Source organism: Geotrypetes seraphini, chromosome 5 (assembly GCF_902459505.1).
Source record: "Geotrypetes seraphini chromosome 5, aGeoSer1.1, whole genome shotgun sequence".
NCBI classification, from domain to species: domain Eukaryota; kingdom Metazoa; phylum Chordata; class Amphibia; order Gymnophiona; family Dermophiidae; genus Geotrypetes; species Geotrypetes seraphini.
This window is the reverse complement of record NC_047088.1, coordinates 109,515,383-109,534,260: the sequence shown is the minus strand read 5'-3', so window position 1 is coordinate 109,534,260 and position 18,878 is coordinate 109,515,383. Positions and strand designations below refer to the sequence as shown.

The window sequence follows — 18,878 nt, the reverse complement described above, 5'->3', positions numbered from 1 at the left end:
GACAGATTGCACAAACTATAGAAAATTTGCTACGAGACGCTCATGTCTCAGTTTGGGAACTTTTCTTTGGGTATTCGCCCACTGCAAACCATGTATTTAATGTTTTAATTCATTCTATCTTAACTATTCTACAAATTTTGCTATGTATTGTTATGATTCTCCTTTGCTGTAGAGTGAAACACGTGTACATTTCTTTTCTCACAAAGTTCCTTCTAGCTTTTAAGGCAGTTATACATGAATTTCCAGTATCTTCTCTGACAACTTGCTAATTTGGTTCTAATTTGGTTTTAATTTGGCATGGCCTATTGCATTACCAATACCAGGGTCAGAGATAATATTATCCCATATCCCATACTTACATACTCTCTTATGACATCCTTGTACCTTTTTGCCTGGGCCTCCTGAGAAAGTTTCCTGCACCTCTTATGCACCGTTCATTCGCTCAACGACGGGTAAGATATAGATACGACCTATGCAACCTAAGACAGAGGTTTGAACTCATAATGGGAACTGTTCATCTTCATAGCTTGGAGGACAGCTATGATATACTGTTAGAGATTGGCAAGGCATAAGCGAGGCAAACTGGCTAAGGGTACCACAAGTTTGCTTTCATTTCAAAGAATATGGAAGGTGTCAGCATAGCCGTTGCAGGCGTTCAGCATTTTCGGTTGGCATAGCTGGTGTCACCAAAGGCCTATGGGAAATTGTATCAATCTGACTCTGGCATGGGGATGCAGATAGACCCTGAGGGCAGGAAGACGGTTTCAAGTAGTCCTGATTAAATCATGATTAGCTAAAATGTGTTAATGTATTAATCAGAAACTATTGTCCGAGGCATACTGGAAATTTAACTACAGCCTAGTATTCTTTTTTGGAAATTATAGGTATGCTTCACTGCTGCCGCATTAGATTTTGCTTTAGGTGATATTTACTGGCTCTGTGGAGACCTCCGGCTCCGTGTTAAACTACCCTGCCAGTAGATAGGCCAGTGCGCTTTAGCTATGAGATAGGGGTCCCAAGAGGGGTCCCAGATGAATTCAAGGCCTGAGACCAGGTTAAGGCTAGGTTTGAGTCCCTTATTACTATCAATAAGAATGTTGATTGGATTAATTACATTTATTATAATCAGCAACGCTTTGTTGGGTGTCTGTAAAATTCTCCCCAGTACTTTATCCTGTTGCACCTTTATTCCTGACAATGCAGGTCCCACGGGTAAGGTTACTATGGCCATTAAAAAATTAGAAGACCTCTCTGCTGAACTTAAACGTAATTCTGGTTTATCTAATCCTTGGGATCTGTATTTTAGTTGGATGCAGGGGTGGGTGAAAGACCTTCTTATTGTTATATCTGCACTCTTGTTACTTATGTAATTTTTAGACTGTTCCTGCGCTGTTTGACTCATATTACAGCCCCTAAAAACTCCTCCTCAAGAAACATATCTAGAATATCTCTCCCTCCACGCTCATGCTGTGCATTTATGACGTCATTTTCATGACGTAAGAGGGGATTGAAAGGAAAGGATAGGTTTTCTGTCTCTGTCTATGAAAGGACACATTTTAATGGATAAGTTTTCTGTCTCTGTCCATGCTGGAAGTAATCAAATGTAGAATGTTGGGTGTTTACTCTCTTAATGGTTTGGGAAGAGGTCATTTAATTTATGTTAACGAAGTTAACTCTCAGACAATGAAGGCTCGACCCCCCACTACTATGTACCGGTTGAGATAGATAAAGGAAGCTTTTTACATCTTTTAGCTTTAAACAATGAAGTACATATCCTGCTCATTCATCCCCCCCCCCTTTCTGGTGTTGATTACTTCTTTGAAGCCTATGTATCCTGTCACTAGATATGGTCTGTACTTACGTCATCTGCTAATACCACTGAAGATATATAAATGAATGCAGACTGATAATAAAACAGGCAAAATCTCTTTAGAATACTATCTACGTATCTTTCTTTCTGGGGGGAATTGCCTCCAGATGACAGAATGTTTTGCAGGACAATTTCGGGACCAAGAAACGGATCCTGTTCGTTTCAATTATAATATACTTGGACTTCCAGAAAGCGTTTGACAAGGTTCCCCACGCAAGGCTTCTGAAGAAACTACAAAGCCATGGAATAGAAGGAGATATACTAAGATGGATAGGCAAATGGTTGGAAAACAGATTGCAGAGGGTGGGCATAAATGGGAAGTTCTCGGACTGGGAAGAGGTGACGAGCGGTGTACCCCAGGGATCGATTCTTGGGCCCATCTTGTTCAATATCTTCATAAACGACCTAGAAGATGAAACAACAAGTAATTTAATCAAGTTTGCAGACGACCCAAAACTATGTCGGGTAGTTGGGTCACAAAAGGACAGAGAAGAACTTCAGAGAGATTTGAACCAGCTAGAGAAATGGGCAGAAAAGTGGCAGTTGAAGTTTAACATAGAAAAATGCAAAGTGATGCACCTGGGTAAGAAAAACAAGTAACATGAATATAAAATGTTAGGTGTGACACTGGGCAAGACCGAACAAGAAAGGGACCTGGGGATACTGATAGACAGGACCCTGAAGCCGTTGGCTCAATGCGCAGTGGCAGCAAAGAAAGCAAATAGAATGTTGGGCATGATTAAAGAAGGGAATCACAAGTAGATCGGCGGACATCGTAATGCCGCTTTACAGAGCAATGGTCAGACCACACTTGGAGTACTGTGTCCAACACTGGTCTCCCTACCTAAAGAAGGATATAACCCTACTGGAGAGGGTGCAAAGGCGAGCCACGAAGCTAGTTAAAGGTATCAAGAATTTGAGCTACAAAGAACGCCTCGGAAAACTGGGATTGTTCACCCTCGAGAAGAGAAGACTGCGAGGAGACATGATAGAGACTTTTAAAATACTAAAAGGATTTGACAAAATAGAGCAAGAAACATTGTTATTCACATTGTCAAATGTGACTCGGACAAGAGGTCATGGACTGAAACTGAGGGGCACCAGGCCCAGGACAAATATTAGGAAGTTCTGTTTCGCACAACGAGTGGTGGACGCTTGGAACGCTCTCCCTGAGGAGGTCATGATGGAGACCAATATTCTGGGATTCAAGAGCAAGTTGGATGCACACCTTCTTGCAAATCACATTGGGGGATATGAGTAAACAAGGTTTCTCAGCAGGGAACACCTGGCTTGGCCTCCGCGGGTGCAGGTCGCCGGACTGGATAGACCTAGAGTCTGATCCAGCGAAGCCATTTCTTATGTTCTACCCAGAAGTGCTCTTTTTTAAAAAATTTGCTCTGGATTTTCATGTTCATATCTCATGTTAAGACTTTTCTTTTGTTTCTGTGAGGAGGGAGATTCCTGTGTTCACTGAATCTTTCAAAGGGAAAATGCTTGAGTACCTGATTGTAAAACCGCTTAGAAAAAAACCTTGATAGGCGGTATATAAAATCCTAATAAACTTAAACTTAAAGTGCAGAAATTCAGCAAACAGGCTTCTGATGTCAGCTACAGGGAAACTGTCTGTACGTTATATAGACTCCTCCCATTGCCAAGAGCAGAGAGCTCCTATTGGCTATTTTGAAAGATTCAGAGTTGTGTGGGGTTTTTTTGCCTGGCAAGTAGAGGGAGAGAGAACTGCAGTTCCCTGAAGTTGTGGATTTAAACCTGATGCTGCTCCTTATGATCCTGGGCAAGTCACTTTATCTAATGTACCTAGGGCAGTGGAGGGTTGACTATGAGCCCACTGGGACAGATAGGAAAAATGCTTGAGTACCTATTTCGGTGGATTTCGGGGGTGTTGCCAGTGCTGTCAGGGGTGTCAAAATATGCACAGATTTGCGCATGCAACTTTAGTTGCTTTATATAGAATCTGGAGACATAATGTACATGTGAGTCTCGATGGACACCTTTTCTTTAAGTTTTCAAGGTGAAAGCTTGTGTGTATTTTTATTTTGAAAACTGACACAAAGTTCATGACAAAAATGTAACTGCAGACTTTTCAGCAAAGTTGGATAATTGAGTGGACCACTAAACATTGTGGAGGAATATACAGTGTGGTGATTAGAGTAGATCTCTGGAAGTGGTAGAGCAGGGGTGCCCAATAGGTCAATCGCGATCGACGGGAAGTTCGGGCCAGCCAATCGCTGCCTGGCTGGGCGGAACTTCCTCTCCGATGGCAGAATTGACGTCGGAGAGAGGAATGCTGGTCGGCCCGAAGCAGGGAGAGCATGGAGCGGCGGCGGCGGCGGCTTTGGGGCCTGTTATCCATTGGTGGCGGTTTGGGTCCTTTTTCCCCGATGGCAGCAGCAGTGACAGTGGCTTGGGGAAGGGCAGGAAGAAAGAAAGAAAGGGGGCAGGCAGGGAGACAGAAGGAAAGAAGAGAAACAGAAAAAAAAGAAAGGGGGCATGAAGAGAGAAAGAAAGAAAGAAAGGTCAGGGAGAGAGGAAGAAAAAGTTGGGGAAGGGAATGAGGTGTGGAGGAGAGGAAGCATACAGGCTGAAAGAAAGATTGGATGCACAGTCAGAAGAAGAAAGTGCAACCAGAGACTCATGAAATCACCAGACAAGGTAGGAAAAATGATTTTATTTTAAATTTAGTGATCAAAATGTGTCTGAATTTATATCTGCTGTCTATATTTTACAATATGGTCCCCTTTTACTAAACCGCAATAGTGGTTTTTAGCGAAGGGAGCCTATTAGCGTCGAGAGCAGCGCTGGGCATTCAGCGCACCTCCCTGCGCTAAAAACTGCTATTGTGGTTTAGTAAAAAGGGAGGGGGTGGGTATTTGTCTATTTTTGTATGGTTGTTACTGAGGTGACAGTGCATAGACTAGAGTCATCTGCTTTGACCTCTTTGAAAAAACCCCGGAATAGGAATGATAATTAACAATTCTATGTGTACAGTGTGCGTTGTGTTTTTTTTAAATTTTATTGTTGGTAGATCATTTTGACTTAGTCATTTTAAAAGTAGCTCGCGAGTCAAAAAAGTGTGAGCACCCCTGTGGTAGAGGATACAAACTGAGATGATCGGGCCCCTACCTTTGTAAGACGGCCGGATCTCCTCGGTCACATGAAGTTTATCATTAAAGATGTAGCAGATTCCATTCAGGAACAAGTTTTCCTCACAGGGGTGAGAATAGGTGGGTCCACAAACCTGTGAGTTTAGGGGAAAGAAAGATGCACTTTTTAATGCTTTAGCATTTATTTGACATAACTCAAGACTCATCCAGCTTGACAGACTTAAGATGTTAGAAGTGGAATAGTCATATCAAGGGATTACCTCATACATCTCAAATTCACAAGACCGTAATCAGTGATTCCTAAATATTCTTTTTTGTTGTAATTTTCATAAATCTACTGTATATAGCTCAATTTCATAACTTTTTTGAGATAATAGAACCATCACTCATCGACCCAGTTCCCCTTTTGGGGAGTGCTGCACCACTTGTGATCAGCTGAGAGGATGCATTTTTGTATTCTGTGAACCTTGTATCTGTTAATATTTCCTTTCTGCTCCTTGGTTGACCTCCTGTTATCCTTCCTGGAAAGTTTGTTCTGTTATTGCCTCTTCTTTGTGATGTGGCTTCTGTTTTTCCTATTTTGATGTTGGCTGCATTATCAATAAAAATTAGTTAAAAAAAAACAAAAACAAAACCATGACAAAGAAGTGTTACAGGGGTCCATGGCTTTCTTCATATTATCAACTACATTAACAACCCCTTCTCACAGGGCTTGGAGTATGGAGGAAGAGTATGCTTTTCTGAAAGGTATTTAATTACAAGATGGCTGTAGATCAAGATGTGTTTGTTTGAGTTCCTGCTTGCCTTTTGCTAATATTGCGAAACCCAAGAGTTGGCATGTTGGTCTACTATCTTTAACCCGCAGCAACCAATGTGGTTACTGCCCTCTGTTACCAATTTTGTCAGCAGCTCAGCAGGAACCCAGGAAGCGAGTATGCCAGGGAAGCAACCTCACAAAGAGAGTCGTGGTGCTAAGTGAAAATTTCACTTTTCTCAGAAGAATACACTTGCCATCTTTGGCCTGGATGGTCATTGACAATGTTCCTTTGAGAGAGACGCTTGGAAGGGCAAGGGGGTGTTGCAGGTAGGGACAAGTCTGCCATGTTCATTACCGAGAGCAGCTTCCTTCAAAGGTTTGCAAGATGAAGTTACCACCACCATTCTGGGGGCAACATGGTACAGATCAAGTTGAAGGTGGGAATGTTGCAGCTCTGATCAGTTTACTGGAATATGTGAATAATTTTAGCACCAGACCTCCTACTGTGACGCTAGATTTGCTCTGGTCTGCACTTGTTGGACCTTGGTAAAATCTGAAAATGTCCTTATCCCAGTTATCCAGGTTTAGCACAGGGTGACTGTGGTAGAAAAGTCATGCATGGAGTATAAGAAAAGTTTACTACTTTGGAACATTTATTAATGGCTTTATAAGAGTGACACAACATTGATCAAAAGGTCAGACTGTTACAATGGAAAATTTCATGAATTATACCAGGAGACTTAGGACTCCTTTTACAAAACTGCATTAGCGGCTTTAGCGCATGCACCTTTTTAGCACACACTAGCCAAAAAACTACCGCCTGCTCAAGAGGAGGCGGTAGTGGCTAGCGAGCGCGGTTGGCAAATTAGCGCTCTCTTACGTGCATTAAATCGCTAACGCGGCTTCGTAAAAGGAGCCCTCAATTTGTGTTTTTCTTAATTTTCCTAAAGTGTTAATCTTAAAGTAATGCTTTAGCAATATTATACAGAAGTACCAAAAATCACTTTTAATGCAAAGAAATATGATCACGTCTCCCCCCCACCCTCTTGTACAAGGCACACTGGTTACCTATCAAACATCAAATTAGTTACAAAATCCTTCTTTTAACTTTCAAAACCCGTTTAAGTATTTAACCTGACTCTATGCCCCAGGGTCCAGATACCTTCTCAGAGTGCGTGAGATTTTTGTGGTCTGAGTTTGAAGCCGGGGGTCCCCCCTGAACAGTCTCTGCTCGACGTTACCTCCTCAGGAATTTCAGCATATGCACCAGCTCCAACTGTTCATCCGGTGAATCCAGTCCTTGCTGAGTATTTATTTGCTAGGGCTGCGCTGCTCGGATTGGGGGATCTGGGTTTGAATGCTGGATCAGCAGATCCCTTAGACTGTGGTGCTCTTGTTTAAATTTGCAGCGCTGCTTGATCCAATTGCTCAGTCTTTGCAGGAATTGAGCTTGGATGCCAAGCCCACTCCTATTTCTGTTTCTTCTCCCTGGCTTTACAGTGCTCGCAGTCTGAGACCTTTCTGTGGCATCCGTGGCTTGCAGTTGGATGAGACCACGGCTAATAATAAGGATGCACATTTGATTTGTTATGTACGTTTTGTAGATGGAAATGCCGTTGTGGAAGAACTTCTTTTTTGTAAAAAAAATAACCGCAAGTGCAAAGGCTCAGCACTTGTTTGAGATCCTAAATATATTTATGACTGAAAATAATTAAGAGTAGACAAAGTGTATTGGGGTCTGTACGGATGGTGGTCATTCGATGTCAGGCCATTATGGAGGATTACAAGCACTTATTTGAAAGAAAGCTCCGGCTGCAATGTGGACCCATTGCATAATACATACAGAAGTACTCACATCAAAGCATTTGAATCCTACATTGAATTTGGTCCTAGAACACATGGTGGATTTGATAAACTTTATAAAAACTAGCCCAGTAAAAGCAAAAATTTTCAGAAAATTGTGCGAAGATATGGGAGCTGAATACATGTCATTTTATATACTCCTGCCACTCGTGCTGGTTTTCTTGTGGCAATATGTTGGCCCGTATATTTCAATTGCGACAAGAACGCTACATTTTTCTTGAAGAAGAAAAACATGAGTATGCCAAAAACTTTGTAGAGACAAGAGTTTTTTAAATTAAACTGGCATACTTGTGTGATATTTTTGAAAAGTTAAATATGCTGAATCTCTCATAAGAACATAAGCAATGCCTCCGCTGGGTCAGACCTGGAGTCCATCGTGCCCAGCAGCCCGCTCACGCGGCGGCCCAACAGGTCCAGGACTTGTGTAGTAATCCTCTATCTATACCCTTCTATCCCCTTTTTCAGCAGGAAATTGTCCAATCCTTTCTTAAACCCCGGTACCGTACTCTGCCCTATTACATCCTCTGGAAGCACATTCCAGGTGTCCACCACACGTTGGGTAAAGAAGAACTTCCTAGCATTCGTTTTGAATCTGTCCCCTTGCAAGGAGGCAACATGCACATTTTGAAACTGATCGAGAAGGTTTCAGCTTTCAAAAAAAAAAAAAAAAAAATTACAATTATGGTGGAGAAAAATGCATGAAGATTGTGGCAAAGATTGTTTTTCTCCTTTTGCAGCAGATCATGATGACCAATGAAGTTCTTTTGTCTGACAATATAAAATCAGTTTCTGAAGATCATCTATCACAAAATATTAAATGGTTTGAAAAATATTTTCACATGAAATTCGCCTGGATTCAGGATCCCTTCAGAGCCAAACCTCCAGCTGACTTCTGAAGAAGAAAATCCCATTGAGCTGTCTTGTGACAATATGCTCAAGACATGATTTAGCAGCAAAATTCTTACTGAATTTTGGTGTTCAGTAAGATGAATATCCACTGTTAAGCAGTAGAGCACAGAGAATCTCAGGCCTGAAGACCAAGAGCAATTGCCTACCTAACTTACCCACTGGCCCACCCCATAATTGCCTTCTGGCTAGGGCACTGCATGATATACATAATACTGTAATACTGCAAATGAAACCTGGGAAAATGCCATAGAAATGAATTCTTAGGAACCAGTAATCATAATTCTGAGAAAATTCAACATGTATGCTGATAATCTTTTGCCATCTTTTTTAAAATTTTTGATGATCTGATTAACAGTTAAAGGGCTTCTTTTATCAAACCATGCTAGCGGTTTAACGCGTCTAATAGCACGCGTTAAACCGTCAGCCATGCTAGCCGCTACTGCCTCCTCTTGAGCAGATGGTAGTTTTTGGCCAGCGCAGGGATTAGCGCGTGATGAAAAGTCACGCGCGTTAACCCCGCTAGCGCGGCTTGATAAAAGGAGCCCAAAATGTAGAATATTGGTTTTATGTGCATTTACAATTTATGCTGTTCTCAGCGGACTAAACATGCACAACATTTCCTGTGGTTACTCACAATCAGTCCCCTCGCAGAAACTTCTTCAGTGGCAACAGTAAGACCCAGAGAAATTGGCAGGGTGTCTAAGAGAAAGACAAAGAAGGATAGAATTTATGTTTAAATATATTTTCAAAGTCTGAATATAATTTATCAAAATGATATTACTATAAGGAGCGCTGTCTAATAAATCTATGAAAATAATTATATTATTACACAGTTGTAAGGAGAGTAATTTTCAAAAGCATTTTTGAATGTAAAACTGCCTTTTGCTGCAGAAATTGGCTTTTAAAAATTGCCAGCCACATGTGCTCCAACCCGTTTTCTGCACTTATCTCAGAAGAACCTGCTCCAATTACCATCACTGGATAGGTAATATGAAGAAATAAAACAAAAAAACAAAGGAAATAATGCAAAATCTTTTATGATGAGCTTTCAAAGGTAACCCTTCTTCAGATCAGAAAAAAGCAAGTGTAGACAAATATCAGTATATATAAGGAAAACATGAAAGCATTTTAGGGATAGAATGAGGGAGGGGTGGCTGGGTGGGCAGAAGACAGATAGGTGGCAAAGTAGTTTTAAATGTCTTTATTGTGGGAAAGAAAGCCCAGATCTCTGGTAAGTCCTATCTGGTAGGTGTCTGATTGAAAGAGGGAAAAAAACATTTTGTTATGCAGTGGGAGAAAAATACTTAATTTTTTCTTTTTTTTTTTTACTCTTTTGTCAGGCAGGGAGCCCGTGGTTTTAACCCGCTGTAATCAGTGGGTTAAAACCACGGGCTCCCAATGCGGGAAGGGCAGGAGAGATTCGGGGCAAGTGCGGGATGGCAGGAGAGATTCGGGGCAAGAGCGGGAGAGTCAGGGCAGGCAGATATGGGGCACAGCTTCGGGGCAGCAGAGAGCAGGCTGCGGTGCCTGTTCTTTCTTCCCTGCTCCCGGACTCTCCTGCTTTCTGCTGCCATTCCCGCAGTGCAGGCTTGCTTTAAAACCACGGGCTTGCACTTCAGGGAACGGCGGCAGAGAGAAGGAGAGTCCAGGAGCAGGGAAGAGAGATCTAAGCTGGGATGAGCCCTGACAGCAGTGAAAGGAGGCTGCTTCTCCTGTCACTACTGTCAGGGTGTGCGCATGAGCGGGGATCGCTCTGGCTGTGGGTAGGGAGGCGTGTTAACGATCATCCCCATTTGCATGCAGGCCTTTACTGAATTGGTCGACCGGCATGCAAATGGAAACGGATCGCACACGGTTTGGAGGTTTAGTGAATCCTGCCCTTAGAACTGAGAATGCTTTCATTATGCCAGTAGAAAGTGTTCTCACAAGATAGACTGCAGACAGTACAGCAGGAAAGCAATCCTCAAGTGATAATACAGAACATGGAAATGGTTTCAAACTACCAGCAGAAGGCACTATCACTTACTGTTAACAATGATAGGTGTGCAGGTCTCACTGGTGTAGCTACATTGGTAGATGGCACCTGTCTTGTTCCACAGTGTCCCGTCTTCTAAAGGAGCGCTAACAACAAGCCTGAGCAGATACATAGAAATAGGGTTAAAGAATTGGGAGGTGTTGGGACTAGGTGCATGGCAGCCGATACTAAAATGATGCTGTGCCCCCCAGCCCTTACCCTCCCTTCCAACTCACCCACATTGGCTAGGCCCCCACAACTGGGGAAGCTTATGACCTAGCTGGAACTGACCACAAGAGTTAAAGTTAATTTCTTGGAAGTGCAGCCCTCTTTGTTCCTTACTGTCTGTACCTTCACCCCCTACTATTAGAAGGTATTGCATGCCTATTGTCACAGCAGGCCGGCATACAGGTACCTGAGCAGGGGTTATCCTTTCTGGACTATGGACATATTTTGAACATTGATGAAGTACTCTACAATGAAAGGGAGACACCATGATGAGCTGGAGACCTGGCTGGGGACCTGGAGAGCAGGGAGATAAAAGCAGTCCATTTGGTTCCCATGCTGGGTTGAAAATGTGTTCTTTGATGTATTTGGCATCTACTCTGTGTTTTACTTTTGCTATTTGTTAAATAAAACTATGTTCTGAATGTTGCCAAGATGTTACCAGTGCCATTGTGAAGTATATTACAAGAAACACACTTCAGGAAAGTTGGGAGCAGTAAGTCCCGGATGCCTATTTTAGGGAATAACCTGTTGAGTGGGGTTTTTACCACTGAGGTTTATGAAAGTAATGTGGCTAAGAAATCTGCTTCTCTCCCTGTATGCCTTTTACTGTCTCTGTTATGCTCACTTCCTCTTCCTCTGCAGGAGGAACGAAGTGTACTTTCCCAAAATGAGACAGCAATTTATTTCAACTGTCTTACATCAAAATAAAACCATAAATTGTGTGGTCCCAGAAGAAAGATAAATGTGTCAGAAAGAGTGACAATAGAGGCAGAAAAAATTGCTTGTTGAATTGTTAATAAGTACAGTGAGTGATGTCTCTTATGGTACAAGAAATGGCATTTCATACTGGCTGATTCATAGTTGGAGTGGAAAAGTAGCCCAAAGGTTGAAACTGCAGGCTAAGAACTAGGAAAGCCAGTTTCAAATCCCACTGTTTCTCACTGTGATCTTTGGCAAGTCACTTAGGTCTGGATTCTGTACTTGGCACCTATAAATTGGGCACCTCTCACATACCAATCACTCTTACACACATTACAGAATCACACTTAGGGGTCCTTTTATCAAGCCACGCTAGCGGGGTTAGCGCATCGGACATTTCATCACACGTTAACCCCTGCGGCCTGCTAAAAAACTAACACCTGCTCAATGCAAGCGTTAGTGGCTAGCGCGGCAGGCGGTTTAACGCTCGGTATTATGCGCATTAAACCCCTACCGCAGCTTGATAAAAAGACCCCTTAGTGATGCCTAACTTAAAACTTACACTACAAAGCAGGGTACAATTAACCAAATTACCTATCTCAAAAAGTATTTAATACATATAATATAGCTAGACAGATTTTTTTAAAATTTAAATATACTGTATTTTTATTAAATAACACAGATCTTAACACTATATTATACATTAAACATAAATGAATCCATATTGCACTTTCAGTTACTAAAATCTGTATTATCCCACAATACAGTGGAAGAAAACTTGAAGCTTGTACTCAGTCCATTCACAAGCCTTTTCTGATGAAAATAAAGCTGTTCCACATCATAGTCTGTGTGTATTATTTCATTTTTCCAGTATTCTCCAATGTTCCAACAAGCATATATTGATTCTTAGACAAAGCTGTTATAATGCTTTCTCACTCCAATTCAGACACTATCTGGCAAGTCCGACATAGCAACATGTTTCGCTATTACAGCATCTTCAGGAGCTGAAACTGTGGCAGGTTTTCAACTTCTTTACTGCTTCATTTCATTATAGATTAGCAACTGCACGGGTTCACAAGCCCACTCTCCCCTCAGACAGGATACAAACAGTTACACTGGCTACACTGTTTGTATCCTGTCTGAGGGGAGAGTGCACCTAAGAAGATTGTAGGCAGCGGTAGTTGTCCTACCACTGTCTAACCAACCAATTGGGATGAATGTTTTTTTTAAAAAAAGCTACCAAGGCAGGCTGCCTACATTGGGGGTGCTCCGGGAGCGTAGGGAGGCCCGCATGCCTGCTTAAGCTCGCCTAAGGCTAGGCAAGGGTGTAGTTTACCCCAGAGGTAGCCTTAGGTGCACCTAGGCGGCCATATGTGTCTCCCGAGTCCAGCGGGAGACGCGTACAATGTAGGCCAGCAAAATGCTGGCCTACATTGTAAATAGACACAGCCGCTAAGCTTATCGTGGCAAGCATATCCTTGCTGCGATAAGTTTAGCAGCTGCGGCTGCCAGTCCCCCCACCCACCCTGAATGAACATAGCAGGAAGGATGCCCAATCCCTCCTGCCCGTAACACTGCCACCCGCCCTGAACAAACGCGGCAGGAGGCATTTTTTGGCATTAAAGTTTAGTTGCCAAGTACTGGACCATTGTTCCAACCGAAGTAGGTCCTGCTCCATTGCCCTGCCCACAACAGTGCAAAGTTTGGCGTCATTGGCAAATAATGTAATTTTGCCACGAAGTCCCTGAGTCAGATCCCTTATGAAGATATTAAATAGCATCGGCCCAACACCGAGCCCTGTGGCACTTCACTGGTCACTCTCAATGTTTTCGAGGGAATACCGTATACCATTACCCTTTGAAGTCTGCCACTAAGCCAGTCTTTCACCCATGCTGTCAGTGTTTCTCCTAGTCCTAGCGTGTTTATCTTGCTCAATAACCTACGGTGTGGGACACTATCAAAAGCCTTGCTAAAGTCCAAATACACGATGTCCAGGGACTCACCCCCATCCAATTGTTTCGTTACCCAGTCAAAGAAGCTTATCAGATTGGATTGACAAAGCCGTGCTGGTGGGGTTCCCTTAATCTTTCATCATCCAGAAATGTGTCCAATCTGTTCTTGATCAACTTTTCCATGAGTTTACTCACTATTGATGTGAGACTCAACGGTCTATAATTTTCAGCTTCTGACCTGCATCCCTTTTTGTGGAGCGGGATAACGTTGGCAGTTTTCCAGTCCAGGGGAACTTTTCCTTTGCTTAAGGAAAGATTAAGAACATAAGAACATAAGAATTGCCACTGCTGAGTCAGACCAGTGGTCCATCATCCCCAGCAGTCCGCTCACGCGGCGGCCCTCTGATCTAAGACCAGCACCCTAACTGAGACTAGCCCTACCAGCGCACGTTCTTGTTCAATAGAAACTTGTCTAACTTTGTCTTGAATCCTTGGAGGGTGTTTCCCCCTATAACAGCCTCTGGAAGGGCGTTCCAGATTTCTACCACTCTCTGGGTGAAGAAGAACTTCCTTACGTTTGTACGGAATCTATCCCCTTTTAACTTCAGAGAGTGCCCTCTCGTTCTCTCTACCTTGGAGAGGGTGAACAACCTGTCCTTATCTACTAAGTCTATCCCCTTCAGTACCTTGAATGTTTCGATCATGTCCCCTCTCAATCTTACGGCTCTGCCAGGACATCACTCTATTCACGAAGTACTCTAGGGTGTAGATTGTCCGGGCCCATAGCTATGTTTAATTTTAATTTTGATAACTCATGTTAGACTTCGCTCGCAGTAAATACCATGTCACTGAAGGGGTCCTCCGAGCTCCCCTTTGTCTGTGGCTGAGGACCGGATCCTGGTGCTTCGCAGACTGAGCAGAAGTAGTTATTGAGTAGTTCTGCTTTGTCTGCGTCCGAATTGGTAAAGTTGCCGTCAGGTTTCTTTAGTCGCCCAATATTGCTTGTGTTCTTTCTGTCGCTAACGTATTTGAAAAAGGAATTCTCCCCTTTCTTCACCTGCCTCGCTGTTTTCCTCCATCCTGAGTTTGGCCTCTCTGACTGTAGTTTTCACTTTTCTGGATTGGGCCAGATAGGTTTCTTTAGCTTCCGGTCGTTGTGATTGTTTGTAGTTAACGAAAGCTTTATGTTTTTGTTTTACTAGTTCCGAGATCTCCGCAGAGAACCAATGCGGTCTGTTTTTTCTGTGTCGTTTCTCTCGGTTTTTATGTATATGTTGGTTGCTTCTTGTAGGGTAGATTTCAGAGTCAACCATAGTTCCTCTATATTGTCCATCATGCTTTGGTTTAACATCACTTGGTAGACGTAGTCCCCCATGTCCTGAAAGTTAGTTCCCTTAAAATTTAGGACCTTAGTTGATATATTTGGCCTAGTGGATCCTTTCTTGAGGTAGAACCAAACCATGTTATGGTCGCTGGATGCCAAGGTGTCTCCTACCGATACCTCTGTGACACTGTCTCCGTTGGTGAGCAACAGGTCCAGGATTGCCTGGTCCCTGGTGGGTTCCAATACCATCTGCTTGAGGCATGCTCCTTGCATGGAGGCTAGTAGCCTTTTGCTGCCGCTGTTTGTAGCGGAAGGTTTATTCCAGTCCACATCGGGCATATTAAAGTCTCCTACCAGCACTGTATCTCCTCGCAGTGTAATGGTCTCAATGTCTTCCATTAGTTCGTCATCTGCATCCTCCTTTTGTCTTGGTGGTCTGTATACAACACCAAGATACAAGCATTTGATATTGCCCCTGGCAAGATTCACCCAGAGGGATTCTCCCGTATACTTGATGTCTGTGATTTTAGTAACCTTGATGTCATCTCTAATGCACAGAGCTACCCCTCCTCCTGATTTGCCCTCTCTGTCACGGCGGAGTAAGTTATAACCAGGTATGACCATATCCCATCCATGGGACTCCGAGAACCACGTTTCTGATATCGCCACTACATCAAGGTCGGCGTTTCTCATTTCCGTTTCCAGTTCCAGTATTTTGTTGCTTAAGCTCCGGGCATTAGCATACATGGCTGTCCATTCTTTCTTTTTAATGGAGTGTTTTCTGACTGAGATAGTTTGTCCCCTTCATTCTTGCCTGTGTCCTCCTCAATCTTGCCTTTAATCCTGCCTTTGTCACCCTTACTATAGCCTCTGTCTCCTTCAGTGTCCATGCGATTTCTCCCCCCTAGTCCATGCGAATTATCCCTCCTACCCCCCTGTCCATGTGATTATTCCCCCCTGACCCCAAGATGGAGACTCCATCTCTCCCTCTGTCCCCCACTCCACCGACTTGATTACTTATCTCAGGTACTAAGTCTGTGCCTCTCGCTCTACCTCCCTCTCTCCCTCTGACCCCTTTAGTATTCGCACGATTCCTTACCTCCGAGTTACTTAGCCAACTTGTGTGAGAGTGGGTCCCCTCCCCCTGCTCACCTAGTTTAAAGCCTTCCGGAGCAAGTGAGCCAGGCGTCGTCCCAGGACGTTCTTTCCTCTTCCGGTTAGGTGCAGTCCATTTCGACGGAGGTGGGCCTAGTGGCTGGAGGGTGCGAAGACCTGTCTGTCCGACCATCATTAAACGGAGGGAGGGTTTAGAAGGGATGGGGTGTCCGCATGTGGGGGATGATGGCGTCAGGTTATCTACGGTGGGGGGGGGGTTCTGGAAGGAGGGATTAGGCACCCTCCTGCTGGTTTCATTCAGGGATAGGGGTGTTCAAGCAGGAGGGATTAGGCAACTGCGGCCGCTAAACTTATCGCGTCTACAATAACCTGATTCTCTAACTGGCGTCTGTAACATGGACGTCGGTTAGAGAATCGGGTTTACTTTAGGCGGCCTCAGGCCCGATTCTATATAGGACGCCCATTGGCTTCTGAGACTGGGCATTCTATACAGAATCTGGGCCTAAGTGTGAATTCTCTAATGGCAATTAAGCATGTAATTAATTGCCATAAGTTTGCAGTTATGCACATAGCTTTAGGCACAATCACTTACCCTAGCCCTATATCAGTGAGGGAGTATATAGGAAATCACTAGTCTCCCTTAATAACACTTTCTTGAGAAACTAGAGACTGCAGTATATAGTAAAAAGGGCATAGTTTAAGCAGAGAGAGCTAGTCTGCTGAGCCAGGAGGGCAGAGTCTAGGCTGATGTTTTAATAACTCTGATTCTTAAACCAGGGAAAGATCCTCAACTTGTTGATTCTTATCGTCCTATTTCTTTGCTTCATGTCGATTTCAAGATTTATGCTAAGGTTCTGGTCAATCGGCTGGCGTCTTATCTTCCCTCACTTATTGGTGATGAGCAGGTCGGATTTGTTCATGGTAGATAGTCGGTACTAAATGTGCGTAAAGTTTTAATCGCGTTAGTAACAAGACAGGCGACTGCAATTCCTGGTTTGTTAGCTAGTCTAGATGCTGAAAAAACTTTTGATTGGGTGGAGTGGTCCTTCCTTTTTCATGTACTAATATGGGAATCTCGGGTTGGTTTCTGGATGGTTTATATGCATTATATGCTGGTCCTCGAGCATCGCTGTTGGTCAATGGGACTCGTTCCTCCTTTTTTGTTATATCACGAGGGACTCGCCAGGGTTGCCCCCTCTCTCCATTATTATTTAAATTATATTTGGAACCTTTTTACGTACTTTAAAATGGGACATTCATATATCTGGTCTTACTATTGTCTTGACTGATCCGGAACGTTCCTTGCCTTGTCTTTTAGATGCTTTAGCTGAATTTGGTTTTCATTCAGATTTTTAATTAAATTATCAAAAATCTATGGCTCTCCCATTTCAATCGACTTTGCCTATGCAATGGAATGGTACTTTCCCTTTATCTTGGGCGCCTTGGAAGTTTATCTATTTAGGAATTACGATTTTACAAGATTTCACCCAGCATGAAGCCTGAATATGGCCACTGGCACTCGCGTATGTTTCATTTATTGACTATGGAAAGTATGCAATTGTCTGAGTGGGAAACTAAACAAGGAAGGTTATTGCTTACAATTTGGCAACCTTTTTTGGACACATTAACTCCTTATGCCCATAGTCATGTATTCCTTTGTCATTCTTAATATATTTATTGATTATTCTTTTGTAATGCAGTCCTGGGATAGGTGGGTTAATTTATTGTATAATTGTTTTATTAATTGTGTTGATTTTGTGATTTGGTTTTATTCTTTGTATTCTTAATTTGTTGAAATGTAATTTTAGCTTTGTAAAATTAATAAAAATGAAATAAAAAAAAGAGACATCTTTAACATACATTTTGAATAACTCCATAGGCGAAAGATAATATGTTATGGAAAAATTAAGTAGCCTTACATTTATTATCCTACTAGAGTTTTCCAAATATTCAAGTTGAAAGTGTATCATCAAACTATCTTTGGCTGATGTTATAGCAATAGCCTGAAGTGAAGAAACCTGAGTATTAATACCTTCTAATCCTTTTTCCAACTTAGTCAACCTTGAATCATGACCAGTCAACTTTAGTAGCAACTTCCTCCGTATATTTACCAAATTGCTGAAAATTATCCTTAAGATTCTTATCCAATGTTATACTGTAATTACTTCATAAACATCTTTTTTTTTTAATATTCTTTATTCATTTTCAAACTTACAATAAGTGTGACAATCTGTCCAAAGTTTCCCATAACATATTATCTTTTGCCTATGGAGTTATTCAAAATGTATGTTAAAGATGTCTCTTTTTTAAATTTCATTTTTATTAATTTTACAAAGATAAAATTACATTTCAACAAATTAAGAATACAAAGAATAAAACCAAATCACAAAATCAACACAATTAATAAAACAATTATACAATAAATATATCACTTAATAATCATCAATGGTATAAATGATAAGCTCTTATCTCCCACCCTTCCCACCCTTCCCCATTATATAATCAATACCTTATACAGTAAGTAACAATAAAATTACCCCCTCCCCCTCTCACAATTGAACTTGTAAATTTTAAGGGAAAAGATATCATCTAATCAGTACAATACTTTGTTAATGGCTCCCACACATCTTGAAATTTCCTGAAACATCCTTGCTGTATTGCAATAAATCTCTCCATTTTATAAACATGACATAAGGAATTCCACCAAAAATTATAATTTAATCTACTCCAATTTTTCCAATTATACGTAATTTGTTGAATGGCAACCCCAGTCATTATAAGTAATAATTTGTTATTATTTGTAGAAATCTGATTTTTTGCTCTCATTGCCATACCAAATAGCACAGTATCATATAATAATGCCACTGGGTTGTCTAGTAAACAATTAATTTGGTCCCAAATTAATTTCCAAAAATTCATAATAAATGGACAATAGAATAATAAATGATCTAAAGTCCCTGCTTTGAGATGACAGTGCCAACATTTATTAGACTTAGAGCTATCCAATTTTTGTAACCGAACAGG

General features: G+C 42.1%; 1 protein-coding gene across 2 annotated transcripts in view; it reads right to left on the bottom strand.

Moving 5' to 3' along the window:
- LOC117361442 (integrin alpha-M-like) overlaps positions 1-18,878 on the bottom strand; it is a 122,328-nt gene that overhangs the window by 86,509 nt on the left and 16,941 nt on the right. For both annotated transcript variants that reach the window (XR_004539651.1, XM_033946785.1), the window contains exons 3-5: positions 10,548-10,654; positions 9,156-9,220; positions 5,012-5,126 (exon numbers count right to left, since the gene is read on the bottom strand). Coding sequence is in view for 1 of the 2 variants with exons in the window: in XM_033946785.1 (XP_033802676.1) it covers positions 5,012-5,126; positions 9,156-9,220; positions 10,548-10,654 (287 nt within the window). In the remaining variant the exon portion in view is untranslated. The remainder of the gene's footprint in view (positions 1-5,011; positions 5,127-9,155; positions 9,221-10,547; positions 10,655-18,878) is intronic.